This window comes from Apus apus, chromosome 13 (genome assembly GCF_020740795.1).
Source record: "Apus apus isolate bApuApu2 chromosome 13, bApuApu2.pri.cur, whole genome shotgun sequence".
Lineage (NCBI taxonomy): Eukaryota > Metazoa > Chordata > Aves > Apodiformes > Apodidae > Apus > Apus apus.
The window spans coordinates 8,961,649-8,987,429 of NC_067294.1; the positions used below are offsets into that span (position 1 = coordinate 8,961,649).

Consider the following 25,781-nt stretch of genomic DNA (forward strand, 5'->3'; position numbering starts at 1 on the left):
GGGGGTCCCTTCTGTCCCCTCTTACTGGCAGCAGGATGTTCAGGGGAAGGTGTGCCTGGGGACCTTGCCAGCTCAGAGGGCCTGAGACCAGGCTGCCTCTGGTGTCCAGGGGTCCTGTGTGAGCAGGCAGGTGGGCAGTGAGGCCTGGGCACAGTGGGGTCTGCCTGGCAGTGCAGGCAGCAGCTCAGGGAAAGCGAAGGCAAAGTGTTTATGGGTCGGATTAGGGCCACTCCAACCGTGGCTTGAGGCCTCGTGGTGTTTTACGATGCTCCGTTATGGGCTTCTAATGAGGGTCACAACCACTTTATGGCACCGGCAGCGATAACGCTGCAACTAATTGCAGCACAATTAGCGAGCAGGCTGCCGGGCACCCAGCAACAAGCAGCACCCAGCCCGGGCCAGGGCCATCCGCCAGGGTGGGCACCACTGCCCTGCAGCCCGGGGCATCTCCAGGTCGGGGGGTGTCCCCACTCCTGGCCATTGGGTGCTACGGGGGGAAGAAGGGGCAGAGCCCGATCTGCTGCTCCGGGTGTGGGGTTCCAACATGTGGGGTCTGCCCGGGGGGGCGGTGGAGGGGAGCAGGTCCGGGGGCTCCGGAGCACCGCGCCTTCCTCACCCACGGAGCGATGCTGCGGTGCCGGGGGGTGCCCAGGGGCCGCCCCTCGCTGCTTGCGGGGGTCGGGGCCGCCCCCCACCCCCCGGCGCGGCGGCGTGTCGGTTTGCAGAGGAGCCGGCGGCGGGCGGAGCGGGGCCGGTTGCAGCAGCCGCGCTCGGGGCCGGTCCCCCCGCCCCTCTCCAGCGCTCCGGGCGGGGCGGGCGGCGCCGCTGTAACCCGAGCGCGCCCCTACAAAGTGCCCGCGCCCGCCGCCGCGGTTGCAGAGCGGGACCAGCGAGCCTAGAGTCAGCCCCAGCCGGGAGCGGTCTCCAGCCGCCCATGGGGCCACGGTGCGGAGCGCGGCGGCGCTGAGCCCGCCGGCTGCCGGACTTCGCTCGGGCCCTCCCGGCGACTCCGCCGAGGGACCCCGTCACCGCCGGTAACGCCGCCGACCGCGATCCTCGCCCTCCGAGCGACCCCCAATCCCTCGGGACACTCCTCTACACTGGGACCCCTCTCCCGGCGCACCTCCCCCTGCGCCCTGGGACCCTCTCCCTGGGATCCCCCTCACCCCAGGACCCTTTTAGCACCCCCGTGCCCGGTTAAGCTCTCCCAGCGCCCTGGCCAAGCTGCGGCTGGCTGGAGGGGTCGGGTTCCCTGCACACCCCCGCCCTCCCCCTGCCTCCCGAGCCGTCGAGGGAGTGGAGGGGGCTGGAAGGATTTTCACCCTGCCCAGGGCCCCCCTGCTCTGCCCTCCCTCGGCATGCCCTCGGGACCTCGCACCACTGTCCCACGGAAGCCCGGGCCCCAGGGACCAGCCAGCCCCCCCTGCCTAGCCTGGGCAGCGCGTGGGAAGGAGTTGCCTGCCCGGTTCCGCTCACCTCGGCCCTGTTTGTCCCGCAGGGCTGGGAGCCGCCGCGCCGGAGCGGGCTGGAAGATGCGGCCCCTCTTGCAGGTCCTGGTGGGGCTGCTGCTGGCGGCTGCTGCCCAGGGCAGGGCGATGGAGCCAGGTACGGCGGAGGAGGGGTTGGAGGCAGTGGGATGGGGAGGTCCTGCTTTCAGCGAGCCCCTGGGCTGGGGGAGATGGATGCTTGCCCTGGGCACACAGCCCCACAGCTCTGCGGGGCTGGGCTGGTGGGAGCTGGGCTCACGTGTCTGGCTGGGGCTTGGCACAGGGGGCCAGCATCTTCACTGCTGGGCAAGGAAGTGTGGAGGCTGGAAGGAGCAGGGTGGCAGCATCCCTGTGCTGCCGGGTCTCAGCTCACTCGGTGGACATGCATGGCAGAGCAGGATGGCCTGAATGCTGTGAGCTGTGGCAGTTGTGGCTCAGTGGCGAGTGCAAGCGACTTAGAGGTGCAGGGAGTCAGTGGCTCTTGGTGGTGGGTTCAGGAGAAGCACATGCCCCCTGTGATGGCCACGTGTGTCCCTAGCACCCCACACACAGGTGGTCAGGCTGTGGTGGGTATTGCTGAGCTGGTAGTTGAGTTCTTTCTGCCCTCCACGTGCACATGCCTGCTGCTAGCCATTGACATCACTGCCCAGACAGGCATCACCAGGGTCTGCCAGGGCCATGGGCATATGGAGGTTGGTGGTGGGTTGCGAGTAAGATTTGGTGCCTTGTTTGGTGCAGTACGACAGGCTCAGGCTCCCTGCACCGCTGGGAGTAGCCCTGCAGAAGGATGGTGGCGTGTATGGCCTTGGACTGGGACACAGCAGTAGAGAAACCGTGTCACTTTGCCCCAGGGCAGAGTCCGTTCCTTGCCTGCCTGCAGGGCGGCAGAGCTGGGCATTGGCCCGGGCTGCACCACGTGCTCTCTGCACTGGGGTGTGCATGTGGTGGGGATCTGCCATCAGGAAGAGATGAGCACAAGGCCAGGCACTCACAGCATCTCTCCAGAGCTGTTTGAGAGCCCGCTGCTGGAATCAGAAGAGGAACATCTCCTGCTGGACCCAGGAAACGTGTTGAAGCTGTACTGTGATGCCAACCAGAGCGGTGCCAGTGTGGTCTGGTACAAGGACTCCCGGCCACTCGTCCCAAGGGGTCGTATCCGTCTCTGGCAGAGCCTGCTGGAGATCTCAGGGGTTTCCTATGAGGACTCAGGGCTCTACGTGTGCCGGGCACAGGGGACTGGGGAGATCCTGCGCAACTTCACCATATCTGTTGTGGGTAGGAGCCCTGGCAGCTCTCTGCTCCTCCCGGGGCAGCAAGGCAGCCACTGCTCGCCTGGCACTGCAGGCAGGGATGTCCCTTTCAACCCCAGCCCTGCAGGCAGAAATGCACCTCTCAACCCATCTTCCCTTGCAGACTCACTGGCTTCGGGGGATGACGATGAAGACAGTGATGCGGACAGTCCCCACAGAGACCAAAATGAGGATCCTGTCTACGTGCATAGAGGTCAGTGCTGCCCTGGGCAGGAGAGGGCAACTGAGGCAGGACCAGGAGCGCAGGACAGAGCCTCACGTGGGGCACTGCTGCCTCCTGCTCACACCATGAGTTCTGCCAGCAGCTCCAGCAGCTTCCATGCTGCCCCTTTGTCTCCTCCCACTCTACATCCTGTGTCTCCCCAGCTCCCTACTGGACTCACCCACACCGGATGGACAAGAAGCTATATGCAGTCCCTGCGGGGAACACGGTGAAGTTTCGCTGCCCAGCCTCAGGCAGCCCCAGCCCCAGCATTCGCTGGTTCAAGAACGGGCGCGAGTTCCGGGGGGAGCACCGCATTGGGGGCATCCGGGTAAGGGCCAGGCCCCCCCGCCACAGCCTTCCCTCCTGGGGTCTTGCCCCCCCATCACACCTTGCCACCTTGCCTCCCCCCTCTGCAGCTCCGGCACCAGCACTGGAGCCTGGTGATGGAGAGCGTGGTGCCCTCCGACCGTGGCAACTACACCTGCCTGGTGGAGAACAGGTTTGGCAGCATCCACTACAGCTACCTCCTGGATGTACTGGGTGAGGGCTCCTTGGCGCTGGTCCTGGCGCTCTGCTCCCTCTGTGCCTGGTAGAGGGGTTGAGGTCACAGAGGAGGGAGCAAAGGAGCCTCTGGTTAGGTTGTTGCCACTGGCGCAGCCCACATGTCCCTCACACCCAAAGGGATATGGGGATGGAGACCAGTCTTGAGTCGCCCTGGTCTGCTGTAGTGCTGGGGAAGGGTTCTCCATGGGTTCACAGTGGGCAGAGGGAGACAGAATGGAGGCCCTGCTCTGGGTCACCATGTTGGTGACACCACTCTGCTCTCCTCTGCACAGAGAGGTCCCCACACAGGCCCATCTTGCAGGCTGGGCTGCCCGCCAACACCACGGCCCTGGTGGGCAGTGATGTGGAGTTTTTCTGCAAGGTCTACAGCGATGCCCAGCCCCACATTCAGTGGCTGAAGCACATTGAGGTGAACGGCAGCAGCTATGGTCCTGATGGGGTCCCCTATGTGCAAGTGCTCAAGGTAACAAGGGATTGAATTGTCAGGGTCCCAGATGCCCACTACCATGTGGTGATGGGGGATGCACAAAGCCCCCCAAGGAGGAGGAGGGATGCTGACCATTCATTGCTCTCTCTGACAGACTGCAGACATCAACAGCTCTGAGGTGGAGGTGCTGTACCTGCGCAACATCTCCATGGAGGATGCTGGCGAGTACACCTGCCTGGCAGGGAACTCCATCGGCCTCTCCTACCAGTCTGCCTGGCTCACTGTGCTGCCAGGTAAGGTTGGGAGTGCTAGAGTGGGAGCTGGGATCCCCAGCATGCAGGGAACAAGGCTCAGGCCGACTCATTCAATTCCTCCAGAGGAGGAGCTGGTGCGGGAAGCTGAAGCCCCTGAGGCCAAGTACACAGACATCATTATCTACACCTCGGGGTCGTTGGCCGTGGCCATGGCCGCCATCATCGTGGTGCTGTGCCGGATGCAGACTCAGTCAAGCAAGCAGCCTCTGGAGCCCATGGCAGTCCACAAGCTCTCCAAATTCCCACTAATCCGACAGGTGGGTGCCAAGCTGGGGGCATGGGGGACCTTGGTAACTGGCTCCACAAGTGCCACCTCTGCCTGTCACACCTTATCCTTCTGCCCTCCCCACTGCTTCCTGTGGCTCTCTTGCCCCATTGCCCTGAGTGAGGGTCTCTGGAGGATCCTTGGATCTGTCTTTGGTCCTGAAGCACAGAGTGGGATGGCTGAGGTCCCTTGGGCTCTCTCTGCAGTTCTCTCTGGACTCCAGCTCCTCCAGGAAATCCAGCACATCCCTGATGCGTGTCACTCGTCTCTCCTCCAGCTGTGCCCCGATGCTGGCGGGGGTCATGGAGCTGGACCTGCCGCTTGATGCCAAGTGGGAGTTCCCCCGAGACAAGTACGGTGCAGGGCAGGGCAGGGAGCTGCTCTCCCCAGCCACCCTGGGGACAGCAGCACTCGGGTGGCAGATGGGGAGGTCTCTGGCCATCACTGCTGTACCCTGGGATGTTGGGACTTGACTCAGACCAGAGAGGGGCAGCCATGCTGCCTCTGCTCCTTGAGGCCCTGCGATGCAGTGGCAGGGAGTTGGGCCACCCCTGTGGTCACTCACAGTTTTGCCCATCCCTGCCAGGCTGGTGCTGGGCAAGCCCCTGGGAGAAGGTTGCTTTGGCCAGGTGGTGCGGGCAGAGGCTTATGGCATAGACAGAGACCGGCCAGACAGAGCAGTCACCGTGGCTGTGAAAATGTTGAAAGGTAACAGCCCCCCTGCCAGTGTCCCAGGCACAGAGGTGGCATCAGTGCCAGGCTGGCATGGTGACATGGCCTTCCTTCCCCAGATAATGCCACGGACAAGGACCTGGCTGATCTCATATCCGAGATGGAGATGATGAAGCTCATGGACAAGCACAAGAACATCATCAACCTCCTAGGAGTCTGCACACAGGATGGTGAGGGGGCTGTGCCAGGCTCGAGCAGGGCATGGCCATGGAGCGGGAACAGGGGATGTGCCTCCTGGGGACAGTAGCAGGTGGGACACATGTGGGACAGGACAGGGCAGGGACCAAACAGAGTGGACATCCTTCCCAGGGCCGCTTTACGTGATTGTGGAGTTTGCTGCAAAGGGAAACCTGCGCGAGTACCTGCGCGCCCGCCGCCCCCCAACACCTGACTACGCTTTTGATGTCACGGAGATGCCCGAGGAGCAGCTCTCTTTCAAGGACCTGATCTCCTGTGTCTACCAGGTGGCACGTGGCATGGAGTACCTGGAGTCTAAGCGGGTAGGGATGGCACAGCCCATGCAGGCTGCCTGTGCTTGGCACAGCCTGGGGGGAGGTGCAGTGGTGATGGAGCTGGAGCCACCATCTCACACACTCTGTGGGTGATGCTCCCCCCTGGCAGTGCATCCACCGGGACCTGGCTGCCCGCAACGTGCTGGTCACAGCAGAGAGCGTGATGAAGATTGCTGACTTTGGCTTGGCCAGGGATGTCCACGACATTGACTACTACAAGAAAACCAGCAACGTGAGTGGGGGACCTAGGAGAGGGGCAGGAGGATAGGATGGGGACCACTGGCTGTGGCTGAGCAGGGGGTTTTGTCCTGCAGGGCCGCCTGCCAGTGAAGTGGATGGCACCAGAGGCCCTCTTTGACCGGGTCTACACCCACCAGAGTGATGTGTGAGTGTGGGGGCTGCTGAGGGCTGAGGGTGCTGTTTGGGTGTGGGATGAGAATGCCATCAGTGTGGGACAAGGCAGCGCTGTGGGGTTATGCACATACTGAAGGGTCCCCACAAGTAGGATGGGGCATGTAGCTGCAGCAGAGTACATGCTCCCATGGCACTGCAGGATGTGATTGGGTGAGCTGGGGCCCCACTTGCCTGGAGAGGGTCCTAGGATATGGCTGACCTCCCGTTTGCTGTGCATGACCCCAGGTGGTCCTTCGGGATCCTGATGTGGGAGATCTTCACGCTGGGAGGCTCCCCCTACCCCGGCATCCCTGTTGAGGAGCTCTTCAAGCTGCTGAAGGAGGGACATCGCATGGACCGGCCGTCCAACTGCACCCACGAGCTGTGAGTACCAGGCAGGTGGGGTGGGGAGGGGCACACAGGAAGACCCCACCTAACATCTCCTCGTGTCCCCCCAGGTACATGCTGATGCGGGAGTGCTGGCACGCTGTGCCCTCGCAGCGTCCCACCTTCAAGCAGCTTGTGGAGGGTCTGGACAAGATCCTGGCAGCAGTTTCAGAGGAGGTGAGCAGTGGGGGTCCGGCAGAGAGCAGGGTGGGCATTGCAGGCAATGGTGGCTACATCATGGACAGCACCATCTCTCCCTGCAGTACCTGGACCTCTCCATGCCCTTTGAGCAGTACTCGCCCTCCTGTGAGGATACCGCCAGCTCCTGCTCTTCCGACGACTCTGTCTTCACCCACGACCCGCTGCCGCTGGCTCCCTGCCTCTTCTCCTACCCCAGCGTGAGGACTTAATGGCGGGCAGGGAAGGGTGATGCCGAGGCTGCCTCCACTATCAGGAGGAGTGGGTCTGGGTTCCCGCAGGTCCCCTGCTTTGCCCAGAAAGAGCAGTGGGTGGGCAGGGCCCGGAGCCGCAGCGCTGGGGCAGGGTGCTCCTCTCTCTGGGCTCTGTTTTGGCACCAAGCCTTCGGTCATGGCTGAGACCTGCCTGGCGTTGCAGGGCAGCGGGAGCCAGAGCATCTCCAGGGCAGGCACTGCCCAGGATGCTCATGGCGTCACTCAGGGAGCCTGGCTTTGGCCAGCATTTCAGTGGAAGTGTCTCTGAGCAAGAGCCCCGCTGCCTGCCAGGCTCCTGCTGCCTTTGTACATAGCCATAGAGATGAATATTTATGTAAGTGAAATATCGACCTGATAAATTATTTTTTTGGAATACACCCCAGCCCAGTTTCTGGACCGCTCCTGGGGGACGAGGGGCCCAGCCAAGCTGGGAAGGTGGGTTGGGAGCTGCCTTCTCTCTCTCGCCTCAGCCGGCAGAGGGGCCTGCGAGTGTTCTCTGGGGACAGGGAGGCAGTGCCACAGGTGCAGGAAGCGATGTCCCTGCTCCTGCGCCTCCAGGCCTGCTCCAGCACAAAGCGCCCTTGCATCTGTTCCCCATTAGCGGCTGCTGCACTAAGCCACCGTGAACTCCGCTACCAGCATCGCCCTGAAACCGATCCCCCAACTGCTGCGGGCTCCCAGGCTGGGAAAGCACTCTGGGGCCTGGCCCTATGCGCTGGGAACCCCCTGCACCCCCCTCGCCTGGGCTGGCCTTGGGACTCCAGATAAAAGTGAGTTACAGGCTCTGTGCTCACTCTCCACAGCCCCCCTATCCCTGGGAGCACAAGCTGGGGGGTTCCAGCCACAGGCCCTGCTTTCCAGTGCCTGCTTTCCCCCCTCCCCCTTGCCCCAGGGTGCTGGGAGCGTGGGTGGGGGGGCTGCAGCTGTCTCGCCCCCTCCTGCCAGCCCACTCCCTGGGTCTAAGGTTTCATCTATGGCCAGGCTTTGCTGGCCGTTAGCCTCGGGATCTTGTTTCCTCCTCCAGCTCCCAGCTGCATTTGCAGCCCCCCAGCCTGGAAGCCAGCTCTCTGGCATGGCCTGCCCCAAACTGGCCTGAAAGGAGGGGGGCTGGCAGGCACTGTGGGCAGGACCTGAGCCAGGGGCAGCTGGAAGGGGATCCCTCAGTCCTGCCTGCTGCTTTAATGGTGCTGAGGTCCAAGCTCCCAAGGGATCTAGCTTGCAGCTGCCCTTGTGTGGGGCTCAGCTCAGTCATGGGGAGCCTGGCAGCTTGCAGAGCCATCCTGGGGACCCCTCCTCATCACAGCCTCTGGCAGGCGTGCTGGGGGGAGCCCAGCCCCATAGGGCATGCTTGTAGCCTCCATCCCCAGCCCAGCTCCCCTCTCTGCTGGGATGAGCCCCCCACTCCAGCACAGCAAACGGAGGCAGACAGCCCCCAGCAGGTGTGAAACCTGCCGGTCCCGGCAGCCTGCCTGTCCGGGAAGGATCCCAGCTGTCCGATAATGTGCCAGAACCAATGCATTTAGCACAGCCCTGAATGGGGCATTCACATGCCAGAGGGCAAACAGCCGAAGCTGGCCACAGGGCGCTGCCCTGTCCCAGCCCCGACCAGTGGTAAACACCAGGGGTGCACAGGAAGGGGGCTGAGCTCCTGGGGACTGTGCCCAGGTTGCTCCCACCTCACTCCAGGTTGGAATCTCCCTGCTGGGGGGCAAGATGGAGGGCAGTCAGTGCCCTTTGCCTGGTGTGGTTTGCATGACTCTTGCTTGTGTGCTGCCCTTTCCCTGGAAAACAGGGCCATGGTCAGTATCAAAGGGTGAGGTGGAGGTGGTTTTGTTGGAAGATTAATTGGCTTCTTGCACACCGGGTAACAAATCCCGCTTTCAGGACAACAGTTTTGTTAATCCTTAAAGCCAAGTGGGGGGACACAAGGGGACAGGGTGAGCAGGGACCTGCCACCCCCTTGCCACAGCCTTTTTTGATGCCCTCCCTTGTTCACTGAGTGCCCCAGGGGTGCAGGCAGTGCCTTGTCCCCACAACCCAACACACACCAGCTCAGCCCAGTGATATTTTCAGGGTCCTAACAGTGCCCAGCACTGGACCCACCTGTCTGCCCCAGCACAGGGGGCTGGTCCTCACCCCATCCGCAGGCATTCCCCAGAGCCACAGCAGTGGGTGCTACTGGGCTGTGCTTGAGCCTGGTACAGGGCAGCCAGGGCCAGGGCTTGGCAGAGAGGCATCCCAGGGCGTCCTGCAGCCCCACAACAACTGGAGGCATTTTTTATTGTTTAACATTCCTGGTATTTTCAGTCAGGGCTGAACCAATTGTCCTTAATCCACCAGGCTCTGCTGGCCAAACAAGTGGGGCTGAGCCACCGGCATCCTGTCCCCACGAACAGGCCCCTTTTGTGAGGGGGATTTAGCGTGTAGCCCAGTAAATCCTGCTGGTTTCCTGAGGCAGTGTTCCCACACACCACACACCCCCATCCCCCCCGCCTGCCCCCCTTGGATACTGGCATCACTCCACAGCCCAGTCATGCCTGGGGGCACCTTGCCTGCCCTGGCTCCAGGACCAGGTACCCACTGCCGGCTAGAAGCTGCTTGCTCAAGGTCTGCACATTCCCCCCCTGCACGTTTCTAGGATGTGTCTGTGGATCTCCGTGGGATATGGAGTCTCAGTGGGGCCGAGAAGCTTCCCAGCTACCTCCCTGCACTGCTGGTCCGGGGGGGAGGGATTGCTATGTGCCTGAGGGGGTGCTGAGTCCTGAGGGAATGCTGTGATCCTCAGGGAGATGCTGCGGTCTTAGGGGAATGCTGTGATCCTGGGGGAATGCCAAATCCTGGGTGGATGCTGAGCTGTAGGAGAGATAGCTCTGGTGTGGTGGTGGGGGGTGCTGAGTCCTAGGGCAGATGCTGTGGTCCTTGGGGAGATGTTATAGTCCTTGGGGGATGCTGAGTGCTGATGGATATGAGTCTGGTCCTGGGGGGATGCGAAGACACAGCACCCTAGGGGCTAGGACACCAGCTGGTTCCTCGTTTCAGCTCCGGGATGTGGCTCCCAACTGCTGTCCCGCAAACACCTTTGCTTAACGACTCCTCCGTTGTGGGGCCAGAAGCTGCTGTTGTCGTTTCTCCTCAGGACAAAGGCGACTGATTTTTATCTCTGGGGAGAATGTGGCTTTTGTGAAATGCAGAAAGCCTCTGCCTCGGGGCAGGAAGGGATGAGGCTGGAGGTCCGAAAGGCTGGAGGTGCCTGCCTCCCCCACCTGGCAGTGCCCCCTCTGCCTGCTCCTGCCTGCCATATCCCATGTCCTATGCCTACTATGCCCTACACGCCATGTCTTTGTCCCATGTCCTCATGTGCACCACTAGTGCCCAGGCAGCGAAGGGAAGGGCCAGTCGGCAGGGAAAAGGGTCCATGTGCACGTGGGGACACCCTGTGCTTCTTCCCGGGCACAGGCTGACGCAGGGGCCCACCCTCTACCACGGGAGGATCCGAACACTGGCAATTCCTGCATCCCAGGACACTGCACACTCACAGGAATGTACACACACTCAAACTCCCCCTGCACACACAGCATGGCTGCAACCCCATCCATGCACGAGCCCCTGCACACACACCCTCCCGTGCACAGAAACACACTCCCCCACCCTTGGCATGCATCCACCCCCCAGTCATGCACACACACACCCATACACCCTTTCCACACTCACACACATCCCCACGCACATGCAACCCCCCTACATCCTCGCTCAAAACACGCACAGCCACGCACACCCGTGCACGCCCCTTCCTGCACCTCCCTGCCCACCTTAGCTCTCTCCCAGCCCCAGCGCTGGCTGCGGGCCCCATACTCAAGGTCAAGCCCGGGGGCCCGGCGAGGGCAGGGGGCCTGTCCCGCTGCGGCCCCCTCGCTAGCCCTCATCCGTCTGTGCTCGCCCGGCCACGGCCGGCGGTGGCGGCGGAATCCGGGCTATGAGCCCCATCTCCTGGCCAGCCGGAGCAGCCCTGCACAGGGTGTGCAGAAATGGGACAGGACGGGCAGCCCCCCCGCTCGCCCGCCGCTGCGCATCCATCCCTTTTGGGCCGGTGACAGTGGTGCTCGCGGCAGGCTGGCCCTGGGACTGTTTTGGGGGAGCGACAAGCTCTCCTGCAAAAAGTGGTCTGTGGCACCGGGACCAATCCTGGCTCCGCTCTCCAAGCCACCACCCTCACAAATGGATGGGGCTGAGGGCGGAGCAGGGCATGGGGATTCGGTTTTCAGAGCGGCACCGTGTCCGAGTGTGGATCCCACTTGTACCTGCTCCAGGAGACGGGAACCAGCACAGGGATGGCACATTGGCACGGGACCCTGGCAAACCTGGCTCTGCTTTGGATGGTTGGAGCAAAGCCCAGTGAGGGCTCAGCCTCTTTGCCAAGGGCTGAGTCCTTGTACAGCCCGCCAGATAGGGATGGGGGACAGCGTGTCTGCATGAGTCCTGGGAGAGCAGGCACACCAAGAGAGGCTGCAGCACCCAGTCAGGCACCCCTAGGCCCTCAGGGACTGTCCCTGTGCTGAACATGGCTGCTGGGGTGTTGGGTCTCTAGTCAGCCCCGGCACAGTGTCAGGTCTTCCGTGCAGAGGAGCTCATCAGAGATGGCTCCTGTCCCCACCAGCTTGTGGCAGGGGTCCTGCACCCCACCCACTGCTCTTGTGTGTCCCGGGCTGCTCCTACCCTGCCTGTCCTTGGGCCTGCCCTCCCCGCCAACCCCCGGTTTTGGGGGGGGCCATGGGAGTGGCAGGGCAGGTGTGCTGCGGAGTACCTGGGAGGCGAGGGTCATCCCAGCGTGGGGAGCAGATCCCCGCACCAGGCACACCAGCCCAGCGATGAAAACTCCAGGGCTGCTTCTGCAGGCAAACGTGGGCAGCCCTGCCTGCCAGCGCGGAGCTGCCAGCACAGACCGGTCTGAGCCCCGCCGGTCGTTCCGGCTCTCCACCGCTCCATCCTCTGCGGTGAAAAGCCCCGCAAGCCGCTTCCCGGGGGAAAGGGCCCCCCGGCAACCCCTCCGGGCAGGATGTTCTCCTCCTCTGCTTCCTTCCTCTCCCCCGGCCAGGCTAGCCCTCCCCCTGCCCGCGCAGCTCCTTAACCCTTTCGCCCACACTCCCGGCCGTGCGCCAGCCCCACGGCACCCACCCACCCATCCCTGTCCTTTTGTGCAGAGCCCCGGGGCTGCTCCCCGGGGCCCCGCTGCGCCCAGGCCCCCTTCCGCCTCCCCCCTCCCGTTCTTCCACACCCCCGCAGTGCGCAAGTGTGTGTCCGGAGTTGGACAGCCACGACCAGGGGCTGCTGGCAGCCTGCCCACGGCTCCCACGGGACTCGTGTGAGCCCAGCTCCCTCCACGCTGTGGTCTGGGGCTGCATGCCGGCTATGAGCCCTCCATCTCCTCCAAGGAGAATGAGCAGGAGCCCCTGGCTCAGGGCCATTCTCCCTTCCGTATCGGTGCAGAGATGGCGAGCAGCCATGGCGGGAGCCGCGGCCGTTCATTGTGTGCCGAACACCCGCTGGGGAACAGGGGGAAGCTGGGGAGCGGTCCCCATGGCGGGGGGGCCTCGCCAGGTTCTGCATGGGGCCTGGGGCCTCCAGAGGGAGCCCGCAGTGCCGCTCAGCTCCACGGCCTGACGGGCTCCAGGAGCCCCAGCATGCTCTGGGAAGCCCAGCGGATGAGCCTGTCCGCGGGGCGGGGGGCTCGCAGGCAAACCGTAGCAGTAGGGAGCCCCCCCCGCAAGGCCACTGGCCACCCGCCCACCCTGCCGGAGCCCACAAAGCCCCGTGCAGTGGCGGCAGGACCGGGCAATGCTGCCTGCTACGCTGCACGTCCTGGTGGGAGCGCGGTGGCTGCGGTGCCATTTGCCGGCTCCTTTGCCGGAAGAGAGGGGCTGGCAAAGGGCCCTTCTGTGGGTGCTGGCCGTGGCACAGGGAGCGGTGACACAGCAGATGGGGAGTGCATCAGAGCACATCCCACCGCCCCAGCACACTCCTCCTTACACCAGTAACCACACAACGTGGGGACTGCTACTGGGATTGCCCAGGAGGAGTTCTCTGGTAGCCCAGCACCACCAGCATAGATATGCCAGGGAGGGCAGTGAGATGGAGACAAGGCTGGGGGTGCCCTGAGCCACCTGGACACTGCTGCCCGCTAGTGTCCCGTGGCGCTGGGCTGTGCCATGTGACCACGAGTGGAGGAACCAGCCCTTGGCAGGTGGCACCATGGGGGACAGGGCCAGGCATGGGGCAGGTCCCCAAGCTGGGACATGCTCTGCTGGTGGCCCTGGCTCTCCCCATTTGGCCTGCATAAGAGGGGCAAATCAGGAGAACAAAGGGAGCTGGTGAAGACTGGGGGTTGGGATGTGGCTCCCCCAGTTAGAGACAGTGTTAAACCTCTCCCCAGACTGGCCCTGGCTCTCTGGGTCTTGGGTGCCAGGCTATGGGGAGACACAAGACACTCCTGCCCTGTGCAGTGCCCTGCTGGCCCTGGGGGGATATAAATAAACCATTAGCTTTATTCTGGGAATGTGGTGGAAACGTGCGTGGCAGGTTGCTCCAAAGAAAAAGGAGGAAAGTTGGCTGCTGGGCCCCTGCCCAGGTGTGCTGGGGTGCGGCTGCTGGAGCCAGCGTTGCCGCTGGGGAGATGGGCTGTGCCAAAGGTATTTCCCCTTTTTTGGGGAAATAGGGGGGGCCTCAGCTATGCCAGGTGTTGCCCATCTCAGCGCAGGTGGGGAGCACTGCATGGATGTGAGGTCTTGGTGCTGCGTCTGTCCAGCACCAGGCACAGTGCGGTCCCAGGTCCCATGTGTCACTACAGCACGTGGGCACCAGGCAAGATGGCCTGTGGCAGGTTGGGTGCCACCGGCTGAGCCCCAGGCTGAGACCTCGGAGCTACGAACAAGTCACAAGCGAAACCTCTGACTGTGGTGCTTCCTGCCAACTCATCCCACCCTCTGCAGGTGTGCTGGAGTGGTTCGAGACTGAGCATGGTGGTGTGGCAGCTCAACAGTGTGGGGACAATGGGTCAGGGACTTCATCCTGGGCCCGCTGTGGTGGATCCTGAGGAGAAATGGTTGCCCCATTGCCAGCTGCAGACAGGGCAGGAAAGAGCACCCGTGCAGGGCCAATGGGGCAGTGGGGGAAGCCACACACCCCTGGAGGAGCTGCCAAGGTGTGCATGGCTGGTGCAGAGAGCAGGCCAGTTCCCGCTGCCCCGCTGAGGTGCCAGCCCGCAGCAGCTCCCGGAGGCCGTTTTTGGCCGAGCAAGGCTGTGCCCCGGTGGGGCGACGAGGGCTGAGCAGCGGGCGAGGGCCGGGCAGCGAGTGCTGCCTGCCTGAGTGTGCAGAGGGGCTGCCCCGGGGCAGTGCCCGGCGCGGTGAGCTGCGGGCTCCTGCACGGCCCGGCCGGAGCGGGGGTAAGAAACAAAGGGGCAGCGGCGGGCGGGGGGGCAGCGGGTTCGGCCCGGCAGCGCCTCGCTGAGCCGGCCGAGCCCCGCGGCGGCACCCAGCTCCCCGCCCGGCACCCCGGGGGGCGTCCGAGCCCTGCCCCCCGCGCAGCCCGGGCAGCACCGCCCCGGTGCCACAGCCCCGCGCTGCCCCAGCCGCTGCCCCCCGCCCCATTGCCTGCCCAGCCGTGCCGGTGCGGCGGCGGCGTGGCGCGGCGCCTGGACCCGCGCGGCTGGCGGCGGAGACCCCGGCCCCCATCTGGAGGTAGCGACGGAGCCGCCGCCGCTGCCCGCCCGCCCAACAGCCGAGGAGGGTGGCGGGGCGCCGATGGCGGCCCGGCCCGGCGGAGCGGGGGGCGCGGGGCCGGCCGCGCGCCGCTCGGCGGCGGGAGGGCGGGGGGGAGCGCGGCACTCGCTGTCCGGGAGCGGCGGAACCCGGCGAGGACAGCCAGGCCGCGGGCACCCGGGCGCCGCTCCCCGGCTGGCGAAGCTTTGGCGAGGCGAGGCACGGCTCGGCACGGCAGGCCCGCGGATGGCGACGGCCCGGCCCGCCGGTGCGCGGGAGGGCGGCGGGGGAGCGCGGCCGGGCCCGCGGGGCGCGGCGGACAATGGCAGGGGGTAACCCGAGCCCGGCGGGGGCGGGCGGCGGCCCGCGACCCCCGCCCCGCTGAGCTGCCCGCTGGGACCGGGACTGGGAACTGTGCCGGGGCCGAGGCGAGGCGGGGCGGGTAACCCACGCCGACGGGCAAAAGCCGCGGCCCGCCGGGTGCCCCACTGGGGCGCAGGGCCCAGACGACTCCATTTTGTTGGCGCCCGCTCCGCCGCCGCTCGCAGGCCTGCGGCCTGCCCGCCGGCCCCGCGGCAGACGAGGCGAAGGGGAGACGGGGTGGGGGCGGCTACCGGCCAGAGCGCCGGGACCCGCAAGTGAGGCGCGGGCCGAGCCGGCCCGTCCCGTCTCCGCTCGTCCCGCCTGGTGCCCCCCGCCGCCGCCTAAGATGGAGACGGGGGTGACGGGCCCGAGGGTGCGGGGCCGGGCGGGCCGGGCCGCCATGTGCGCGGGGCCCGGCGGGTCGGGTCGGGTCGGGCCGGGCCAGGGAGCGGGGCAGCGGCGGGGCGCGCCGGGGGGGGGCAGCACTGAGCCCCCCCCCGTCCCATCCCCCACCTCCCCGGGCGGGCAAGGCGTGGGGGGGGGTTGGGGGGGGCGCCCGCTGCGAGGTGATGGGGGGGTAACCCGCGCGGGCGCGCGCTGATTGGCCGCCGCCGAACCCCAAGAGCGGTCGCAGGGGGCGCGCGCGCAGGCGCGGGGCGCGCGCTGACGGGATGGCGGCGGCAGCGGGCGCGCGCATGCGGGGGAGGGAGGAGGGAGGCGGCGGAGCAGCGCTGGCGGGGCCTGGCCGGGCCGGGTCGGCGCGTCTCCCTCTCGCCCCGCACCGGGGGCAGCCGGTGAGCCGGCCGCGGCGGCCGCAGGTGAGCGGCGCCCCGCAGGGCCGCGGCGGTGCCCGGAAAGGCGGCGGCGGCCCGAGGCCAGGCAGGGGCCGTGCCGGCCGGCGGGCCGCGGACTGGGCCTAGCGCGGCGGCGACGGCGGCGTCGGCCTGCGCGGGGCCGGCAGAGCGGAGCGGGCCCCCGGGCGCGGCTGCCATTTTGCGGCGGCGGCCGGGCTGACCCTATTGTGCTGTGCCCGCAGGTGGATGCCCGCGGCCCGGCATGGAGCAGGCCTGCGAAGTGAGCCGCCGCAGCTGCCTCGTCCCCTTTGGCACCTCGCTGGCGACCGCCGAGGCCAAGGGCGGCCCCTTCGGCGAGGGCCGCGGCCCCGAGCCGCCCGCCATGCAGCTGGCCGCCGCCAAGCCTGGCTACGGCCAGGACCCCTCGTCCTGCTACATCCCGCTGCGCCGGCTGCAGGACCTGGCCTCCATGATCAACGCCGAGTACCTCGGCGGCGCCGCCGACGGCGCTGAGGCCCTGCCCGACCCCGGCTCGCCGGCCTCCCGCCTCCCCGCGCCGCAGGACCCGGCGGCCGACGGAGCCGGCCCGGCGGCCGAGGCGGCCCACGGGGCCCTGGGCTTCCCGCTGCTCCTGCGGGACGGCGAGGAGGTGGAAGAAGAGGAGGAGGAGGAGGAGGGCGCCGAGACGGCGGAGGAGGACGACGAGGAGGACGACGATGACGAGGACGACGACGACGACGAGGAGGACGACGACGACGAGGACGACGACGAGGCAGCAGGGGATGGGGAGGAGGAGGTGGCCGAGCCCGGCTCGCGGAGCCGTGGCCGCCCCGGGCCGCAGCAGGGCCCTGCCAGCCCACCGCGCCTGCAGCCGGCCGAACCGGGGCCGGACGGCTGTCCCGGGGAGAAGCCGGAGCCTTCCGCCATCTCCGCGGCGGCGGCCCTGCAGCTCGTAAGCACCGCGGGGCGCGGGCGGGGGGGCGCCGGGCGGGGGGCCGCGGCCGCTGCCATTTTGCGGTGGAGGCCGGCGGGGCCGGGCCGGGCGCCCTCGTAGCCGGCACCCTCGAGGGCGGGCAGCCATCTTGCCGAGGGGACCCTGCCGGAGCGCGGGGGCAGGCCCCGGGAGCTGCCCGGAGCTGCCGAGCCAGGATGGCCGGGCTGTCAGCGGGCTCTGCCGCGCACCTGTGCCCCGGCCGGCCAGCCGCGCTCCCCCCGCTCCTTCTCCCACCGGGAGCAGAAGGCACCATCCCTCTGGCTGAAACCAGTGATCGCTGCAAAGTTCAGTGGAGTTTTTTGCCCGTTATAAGGTGGTTTTTGAGCTCAGTGGAGAGCATACGAGCAGGAGGAGAGCTTTCCCTTCTGCTGGCTCCGGCGCTGAGGCTGTCAGACGGCTCTTTGTCTGGCCTGGCTTGAGGTACCCAAGCTGTGAGAGTTTGGCAGTGGCCCGGGAGGGGCTGTGTCATGGCCTGACACACATCACAGGGCAGGAAGCCTTGTCTTCCCCCCCCCGATTTTACTCCACACTCACAAATATTTCTGATCTACTTAAGAAGCAAAACTGATTTAACTTTCAATAATTTCAGAAGGAGTTACACGTACCCAACTTTTAAATGTGTTCTTAAACGCAGCTATAATTTTTGAATGTTTTTTTAGCGTGACTTTTTATTTGCAGAGGTGTATTTACTGCAGTTGTTTTATGTATTTCTTAAATACATATTTGCAAACTTAGATTTTCTTACTGGAGGATACTCTGAGGTTTAAGTATTACTTGATGCAGGGTGTGAGAATTAACTTGTGACAGCACTGACAACTGAAACCATCCTGCTCTCTTTAATTTCAGTCGAGCCACTGATGTCGGACAAATGCTGCTGGTGTGCATTTGGGGGGAAATCCTCACTTTCTCCTGTTTATTGGGGCACATGCAGTGTCCCAGCTGTGAGCTCTGGGAGATGGGGCAGCACTTGTCATAGAGTGCCCATGAAAGGCACAATTACGCTGTGATGCCCACCTCTGGTTCTGGGTCGTGGATCCTCCTGAGTGTTCCTTGGGAAGAATCTGTTTCCTTGTGGGGACTCAGTCTTTAGTCTTTGGGGGCAAGAGGCTGCTGTCGGTGAGGCTGCTGTCCGTCCGTCTGAGGTTTGTACATATACTTTGTTTTGTAGAGCAAAGCAGGGATCTCTCAGCAGACATGTGCTCAGTGATGTGGTTGTGGGAGGGTCTCACTTTGTAAACAGAAGCTAGCAGAGGTACTTTCACAACACTTGCCTCTGCTATCAGTGGCTTTAAGACATGCTCCGCAGAACTGCAGCTTCTATGGTGACAAAACTGTCTTAGCAATCGAGTCTGTTATTTGAATATGCAATGAGGGGTTGACTTTTCAGTAAAAACTGCCTTCCTGTCTGCCACAGCATGACATATTAACCTCGCTGAATTGTTCTGGTGGCTTAAAAGCACAGCTGTGTTCAGAAAAAAGATGCTAAGAAGAACAGTGGGTTTTAGATAGCCTGGGATTCTTCTCTCTTTGAGTTTTGCATTATTCCTTTAGTAAGTAGGTGTGTGTTTACTGAGTGGTCCCTCATTTTAGCCCTGCTTTTTGTGGCATGTAAAGAGAGATTTCTGTCTGTGCCACGTTACCAATGAGGCAATTCAAATGCTTTAATTGTTGAACATGATGCAGTAGCTAGAAATAATCAGGCTTGCTCTTTAGATCCTGTGTTCATGTAGGCATTTTATTGCTGTCTCATTTGTATTTGGGTAACTGGAATTAAGTTTTTTGAGAGCCTACTAAAAATCTCAAAACAACAACCACGGACTCCTGGGAGTTAGAGTGGGTTGTCATAGCTGGGCTACCCTTTCAGATAGTACCTTTTATCTAGTGTGATGGTGGAGCAGGACTTTCTCAGAGCTTTTATTCTTGAAGTTCACAACTTTGAGATCCCCACTGCTGCTTAAACTTCCTGCTCTCTGTTTTGTCAAGAGGAAAGTGTGCATAGATTCCTCTATTGGCCTCTTTCAAGCTTTGAATTTTTCACTGAATCATTGTGAAATTTTGAAAGGGCTGATTTCCAAAGAGTGCTTCCAGCAGAAGGAACAGCATTTGGTTTAGTCTTCAGTGGGATGTAAAGTCCAGCATTTTTAAGTAATGCCTCCGGGTAGTTGGGATGCTGGCAGGTATTGTTTTGCATGGGGATTTGTTAATTGCCCTGGCATCCGTTGCACTCAAACGGTGCCCCAAACAGAGAAGGGGTTGCTCAGGTAGTATTCAGTTGTAAAGAGGGATGTGCATATTCTGAAGTGAAGTTATTTTAAGTGTTGAGTTAGACTTAGTTAAGTCTGACTGAATTTCCGTGTGCCCAGCAGCTACTGCCAGATCTTGTGTTGGAAAGAAGGAAATTGTAGCAGTGCTTCTTGGGCCTTTTTTCTGCTCCAGAAGTGAAGATACAGTGACTGCTGGTTGCATCTGCCTTGTGCACCTGGCATTAATATTGGGTTATCACCATGTAAAGTGAAAGGGATCGTTGTTTTTTTGTTTTTCTGTTCTTACAGTCCTGGCTCAAGCTTGTCTTCAGAACTTTCCTGGCGTTTGCAAACTGTAAAGGACAGTGTTTAGTGGAGTTGGAGCAGGAGCTGGGCCCAAGCTCCAGCACCTGGGAGGGCTCGTGCAGCCATGTAAGGTCTGAGCTCTGTAGGTCTTGCTTGAACTTGGTTGCTAAGGAGTTGAAGCAGGTGGACTAATTTCTGACATAACTCTTGTGCTGAAGTTTCTCTTTTACATAACTTTAGGTGCCATATTACTTGGCTTTCACTTTGCCAGTTGCTGGTTCTTAATTGTTACCCACAAAGTACATTAGAGTCAGTAGTTGTGCAGAGTTGAGCACTTGGAAGCAGAGAGTTCTTGGATTCACATGTGTGTGCGTGCCACCCCTGGCATGTGTACGCTGTGCAGCCTGTGATTTTGGGTTGCACATGCACAAGGTGTTGTTTCCACGAGACCCTGATGGCTTCAGGCTGCAGGATGTGCAGTGCTTGCGTGAGGTGCTTGCTCGTTCTCATACTACTTCCTTGCTGCCCAGCTCCACACCTGTAGGAGTGTGATGTTTGGGTAATGGCAGTGAGGAAATGAGGTACAGGGAAATCCAGAGCTAGACCTTTCATTGCTAAGGATGGCTGCTTACAGTGGCTGGGTGTAAGGAATGAGTAAGGCATGTGTGTAGGGCTCCTGAAAGGTTTTTGCTTTACCACAACCACACGTGATGTGTTAAAAGTACTGATGGCCAGCAAAATCCTCTTTCAGCCTGGAATTAATCCATGATGAACTGCAGAGTTCTGTTGCAACCTGCAGCAGTGGGAGATTACTTGTCATAATGTTTGTGCCCCTGTGTGAGAGTACTCTGGTTCTTAATTTATTAAGTGATGCGCCTAGTGCCATTTCTTCTCTTCGCTATAATAAAATAAGGGAACCAACCCCACGTGATACTTTATACTCCTGTAACCACTTCTGAAAGAATCTCCTACTACAGACTGTTGATTTGAGGTGTAACCAACCACTGGTAACATTATATCCCGGAGATACAATAGGCACGGCAGTGGTTTGTTTGAGCAGGGAACATAAATTTCCTTGGTCAGTTGACATCTTCCTGATAGAGAGATTAATTCCGTTTGGGTGTCTGTGCTTCCTGCAGGCATGACCTCCCTCTTTGTGCATCTGGTGAGATCAGACTCTTGGTGTACTGCTCTCTTCTCTCCATCTGACTTTGCACACACCCCTCTTTGCCGCTAGGATGTACACTGTTTGGAAGATCTTATTTTTATCTCGGAAAAGAGCACGTAGCTGGATCTCGCCTGGCCGTGCAGTCTGCTGGCATCCACTGGACCCCTGAACTGAAGTGCATTCATATTTCAAGCAGGTCTCTACTTACCTGCAAAGGATGTCAGCTGTGGTGGGCCTCCAGAAGAAGGGATATTTCCGTGGTTATTGCACCGTCCTGGGCTGTGTTACTACTTAACTATCAATTTTTGAGGTCCTTAATGACTTTGGTGCTTTTTTGATGTGAGAGTGCAGTGTTGCCTCTTCGTGCTGGTGTGAGTGAGTGGGTGTGAAGGTGCTGCTGCAGCAGGACAGTGTATCCAAGGTGTGAGGAGCAGCTTGCTTTGAGTGACAGTAGGTTTTTTAACAGTCTGTAGGATCTAGAGCACTCCTGCACAGCAGACTGGATCCTGGAAGTACTTATTCCAGCATTTGGCTGTGATCGCTCTTACTCTCCTTGTTTCATTTGTTTTTGTTCTCTAATAATTGCTGATTAGGTGCAAAATACCTGTTTATGTATGGGATGTTAAAGGAAAGGATGTTTTTCTAGTAAATAGGGATATTTTGGCTACCTGTCAGTGTGGTGTGAAATTGAATGATTGATGCCTTTGCGGTTCGTATGGGGCCATGCAGCTCTTTGAAGCTGATCATGTCTGTGTGCAAATTGCAAAACCAGAGATTTTCTTGCAGGTTGGACAGACTCAATATGAGGTTTTGCTGAATATAATGGCAGAAACCTCTATGTCATTTCTGCTTTTTAAATATAAAGCTTATTTTTTAAAGCCTGGGTAGGAGAGGCTTTGTTGTACAGTGTCCTGGTTAACACGCTGTCACAAATACTTCAGAGGAGTGTAGAATTCACTGGGCTCTTCAGCAATGAATTTCTACTCAGTGCAGTGTGGCATACTTAGTACCTCCCCTGCTACTGTTACAGGAAAAAGCAGGAACAAAATGAGCTTTACAGGTGTTTTTTTTTTTTTGCTGCCTCTCAAGGCCTGCTACCTCTGCTAACCATCTTTGCATTTACTTGCTGGTGATTTATTTCAGAAAAGTGCATCTCCCAGGACTTAAACCTTTTTTTTTTTTTTTTCCAACAAATCTTGCATTCTTGGGGGTACAATGATTCCAGTTCTCCTGTTACAGCTGCCTCTCAGCACTTGCTAAAATCCATGTTAGTGGCTCAGCTACAGCTGATGCTGTAGCAGTGGTGCTCCCCTTCAGGGCAACATACTCCTGTTTTCCAGGGAGTCCTGGATTTGTTGATTGCATCTTGCAGTGTAGCAGCTTGTTGCACCTCATTGCACTCCATTCCCAGAAGTGGGGTTAAACTGATGTTTAGCAGTTATTAGTTGTTTTTGTTTGTTTGTTTGTTTGTTTAAATTTCCCCAGGCTAGCTGAAGAAGTCTGTATCTCACTGAAAAGGTGTCAGTTCTGAATATGATTCATGAGCTGCTTGAGCCCCAAGAAAAGTGATATTTTCTGAGTTATAATGAAGACAGTATTTCTTAAAAAGACATTTTAAACTAAAAAATCAGTATTATGATGATAAAGTTTCAGTCTAGTTGCTTAGAATATACTTCTGTTGGCTTTTTTACTGCCAGCTTCTTATAGATAGTAGTTTTGATTGTTTTTTTCAGTTATTTGCTCTGGCATTTAGAAAGATGCAGGGAATAGAAACATCTGAAGAAAGAGACCGAAGCCTAGCAGTGGGAAGCTTGTCTTGGGAGTTTGAAAAATAATAAAAATCAAGTTGATGCCATTTTTAATACCAGAAATATATGACCTGTGTTTTGTTCTGTCTGCACGGAGCCATCTGTGCTGTACAATTCAATCTTTCCTCAGTAAAATGGGAGTTAAATCCTTTAAAGTGGTTAAGGCATTGCCAGGATTTCCAAGTTAGTGGGTGGAAAAGGTCTGTAAGAGTCTGCTTTGAATTAGCGTAGCAGTTTTCAACCTCTATTGATTTGTGGAGCCCTAAACACTTCCCAGGTGCAGGCTCTTGTCTAGTGAATTTAGACCTATCAACAATAGCCTTGCTTGCGTTCATATAATTTCATGGCATCAGAACATTTTTTTTCTGTGGCCGAGAGTTTGCAGACTGCTGAGTTAGAGAACATGTTGCAAATGTTCCCTGCAGGGTCTGACCTGAGTGAATTTCGTGTGGAGTCAAACCTAACATTGCATTCGTGCTGCGGTGGCTGCTTGCTGCTGTATTGTCTGCATGCTTGATAAGTTGCAGTTTGCTTTGCCAAAATTGTTACTGAAGTTTGTTACTTTCAGATGAGTTGGTGTGTGTGCAGTGTTACAGTGGAAACTGCAAGGTGTGTTGACATCAAAGCATGGCTTGTTTCTAGAGCAGAGGGTTCAGTGCTCTCCGGTGTGGTGGGACAGGACTGTGACTGGTCACCAGCCTTGGTGTACCCGGCTCCCTGGGGAGCGCCACAATGAGCAATCATGGCTTAACCTGCGGGGACGTTGAGGGCAGTTAGCATGTCCTTTGCTCCTGAGGTTTGTTGGGAGATGCTTCAAGTGTAGTCCTTGCAGTTGTGCCAGGGGATTACAGAGGCCTCCTTGCTCAGTTTGCAGGGTTTGCTGGTGGTGCAGGAACAGGGTGCTGGCAGGAGTGTCACCAAGGACATGCAGGGTATAGGTGTGTGTCTGGGCTCCCTCAGGAACATCTCACACTCCTTCCAGCAGGTAGCTACAGCAAGGGAGCTGAGTGATAGCACAAGGGAGTTTGGCAGAGTTGTGCTGTTTGGAAGCATGCTGCAAGGTGGAGAGTTGGGTGACCCACTGGTTTTGTCCTTGGTAGGAGCATGAGTGTTGCTTTGGCAGATCTGCACAGGTGCTCCTGACTCCAGTGCCTGGGAGAGTGGAAGATGTGGTCTGTTGGAGGCAGAGGCTGACAGCCCTGGCCGGTGCCAGCCGGAGTTCTCTGTTCTTGTTAACATGGCTACTCGCAGTAGCTTTGTAGCAGTGGTTAAATGTGCAACAGAGATAAAGATGGACAATGACGTGCATCCATTCCTCACCGTCCAGAAGCACTGAGGAAGCCAGGAGGAATTTCAGCAGTTGCTGCTGCATCCACACTGTTGCAGGATGGAAGAGCATTCAGTAAAGTTGACATGCTGACTCTGTCACTTCTGCCTCTAGCATAGCCTGAGCAGCAGGTTTGTACTAAGTTGACCAACTCAGCCTGTTGCCTGGTTTGGTTCTAGCCTCAGCAGTGATGGAGCTGCATGACCCACAAATGAATGGCTTGACTGGTAGGCAGCCAGTGGCATCCTCCTGCTGCCTCTTCAGGGCTGAGTTGGTGCCGTGGCTCTGAGCAAAGCAGCAGGTTTGCGAGTGGAAAGGACACAACTTGTGATATGTGGGACCTTGGGATAGGGAGTGGCTTGAGAGAGCTGTCAGTGGCTGAACCATGGAGAAAGGGAGCATGTCTCCTGTCCTGGAGGCTCCCTGTGTCCCTCTTCATCCTCTTCTTTGTGGGGTACAGGTGGGTGAAGTGCTAGGGTAGGGAACAGAAGGGAGGGTTGCCAAGCACAGCTTTGTGTGAGTTCTTGGTGGGGACAGTGTTCTGTGTGTTACCTATGGTATAGGACAGCTGTGAATGCTGCTGGAGATGGTCTGGTCACACTGCTGTGGTCCTCAGAAAAGGAAAAACAGTTTCACAGGTTATAAAATAGCAGTGTAACTTGGATTAACTTTCAGACACTCATCAGAACTAATACATTGGAGTCTCATTTTTCATTTTCAGACATGCAGAATTTGACTTTTGCTTGTGAGAAATCAGAAACAAGTTGAATAAAGCAATCAAACACTGTTGCATACTAGCCAAAGGACGTGTTTGGTATTTTTTAGGAAAAAGTGAATAGATAATTGCTTGCACAGTAGTTCTCAGCACACTGGAGATTTCCATCTTCTTTTTTTCAGCTCCTGTTGGGCCTCTGGTACTGAGTGTGCAGAGAGGCTCTAGCCCTGAGCCCTGCTTGGAGCTTCTGTGTTCCTCTTGTTTTGGAGGAATGTCTTCATTACTCCCTCCCATTGTTGGTAGAAAGATAGAAACCTGCTTGTTGCCTAATGCGAGAAAGGCGGGGAGCAGAGTGATTACCTGCCTTTTAATAGTTCCTGCCCTTGCTGTGATGTTACTTTGTTGTTTGGTTTTCCCAAGCACTTGTTGAGACTTCTTACTATCTGCTTAATGTGACAACTTGACCACTGTGCACAGATTTCTAAATAGCAGCAGTGAGTAAGTCAGATTCCCCTTAATGTTGTTTGGGTGTCCTTTCATTTGAGCTAAAAAAGTGATAGCATACCTTCTTCTGTGGCTGATTCCTAATTTCTGCAGAAGATTAAATGTGCAAGCCTGTTTAAATGTTTGTTGTTTTTAAAGAAGCCCATGTAGTTAAAAAAACCAAACAAACAGCCAAACCATAACAACCAACCAGCAAGTGTTAGTAGTTACACTTTTAATTCAACCCAAACTCCCAGCTGTTAGTTGTTAAGTTTCTAATGCAATATTCAGTCTTTGCACTGGGTGTACATTTTTTTCTCTAGTACTGAGAACTCCAGTACTCTAGAACTCTAGTACTCTAGTACTGGTTACAGCTTAAGCATGATGGAGACAGTTTACATATAAAAATTATAATAGCCGAGTTTCATTTTATGCAGTTTGAATCTGTTTTTCATTTCATGGATTTAGAAACTTCATTTCTGAAAAGGAATGTTGCGATTATCAGATGTCTTGCTTGTTAGTCATTTGTTTGATAGTATAAAGGAACACAAAAATAAACCTGAAAAGGGGGCAGATTTGATGATTTCAGTTTGGGTGTCTGTGCTGGTTTTCTGCCATAAGATATTTTTTGACGTTTTTCCTTTGGGAGACTCGGCAAAGTTCTGGTAATGCCTGTGGTTCCTCTCTTCCTAGAAACAATTAGTGCTGATTTAAAAGAGCCAGATTTAAATAGAACTTGGTTTATCATTTAAAGTGTATGTAGATAAGCAAGTGTGAG

At 58.9% G+C, this 25,781-nt stretch overlaps 2 protein-coding genes across 5 annotated transcripts in view; both read left to right on the top strand.

The window, feature by feature from the left end:
- The first annotated feature begins 1,008 nt into the window (after positions 1 to 1,008).
- On the top strand, positions 1,009 to 7,425 carry FGFR4 (fibroblast growth factor receptor 4). 2 transcript variants are annotated; one of them, XM_051631344.1, is made up of 18 exons: positions 1,009 to 1,034; positions 1,499 to 1,605; positions 2,493 to 2,762; positions 2,901 to 2,990; positions 3,164 to 3,330; positions 3,419 to 3,542; positions 3,839 to 4,029; positions 4,148 to 4,286; positions 4,371 to 4,564; positions 4,779 to 4,924; positions 5,159 to 5,280; positions 5,364 to 5,474; positions 5,614 to 5,804; positions 5,926 to 6,048; positions 6,131 to 6,201; positions 6,456 to 6,593; positions 6,668 to 6,773; positions 6,860 to 7,425. In XM_051631344.1, the coding sequence occupies exons 2-18, from the start codon at positions 1,533 to 1,535 to the stop codon at positions 7,004 to 7,006; spliced, it is 2,403 nt and encodes an 800-aa protein (XP_051487304.1). In that variant the 5' UTR covers positions 1,009 to 1,034; positions 1,499 to 1,532; the 3' UTR covers positions 7,007 to 7,425. The 2 variants fall into 2 exon arrangements, with proteins under 2 accessions (XP_051487304.1, XP_051487305.1); XM_051631345.1 differs by lacking the exon at positions 2,493 to 2,762.
- Positions 7,426 to 15,854: 8,429 nt separating this feature from the next.
- NSD1 (nuclear receptor binding SET domain protein 1) overlaps positions 15,855 to 25,781 on the top strand; it is a 59,250-nt gene continuing 49,323 nt past the window's right edge. For 2 of the 3 annotated variants that reach the window (XM_051630791.1, XM_051630793.1), the window contains exons 1-2: positions 15,855 to 15,983; positions 16,202 to 16,911. In XM_051630791.1, the coding sequence (XP_051486751.1) occupies positions 16,222 to 16,911 (690 nt within the window). In that variant the 5' untranslated portion in view covers positions 15,855 to 15,983; positions 16,202 to 16,221. The remainder of the gene's footprint in view (positions 15,984 to 16,201; positions 16,912 to 25,781) is intronic. The other variant, XM_051630792.1, reaches the window with a different exon arrangement.

Bases quoted from the DNA above. Each gene is read 5' to 3' on its own strand.
- FGFR4 (XM_051631344.1), top strand. From the start codon at position 1,533: ATGCGGCCCCTCTTGCAGGTCCTGGTGGGGCTGCTGCTGGCGGCTGCT. The intron at 3,331-3,418 runs GTAAGGGCCAGG...CCCCCTCTGCAG, and splicing joins ACCGCATTGGGGGCATCCGG to CTCCGGCACCAGCACTGGAG. The intron at 4,565-4,778 runs GTGGGTGCCAAG...CTCTCTCTGCAG, and splicing joins AATTCCCACTAATCCGACAG to TTCTCTCTGGACTCCAGCTC.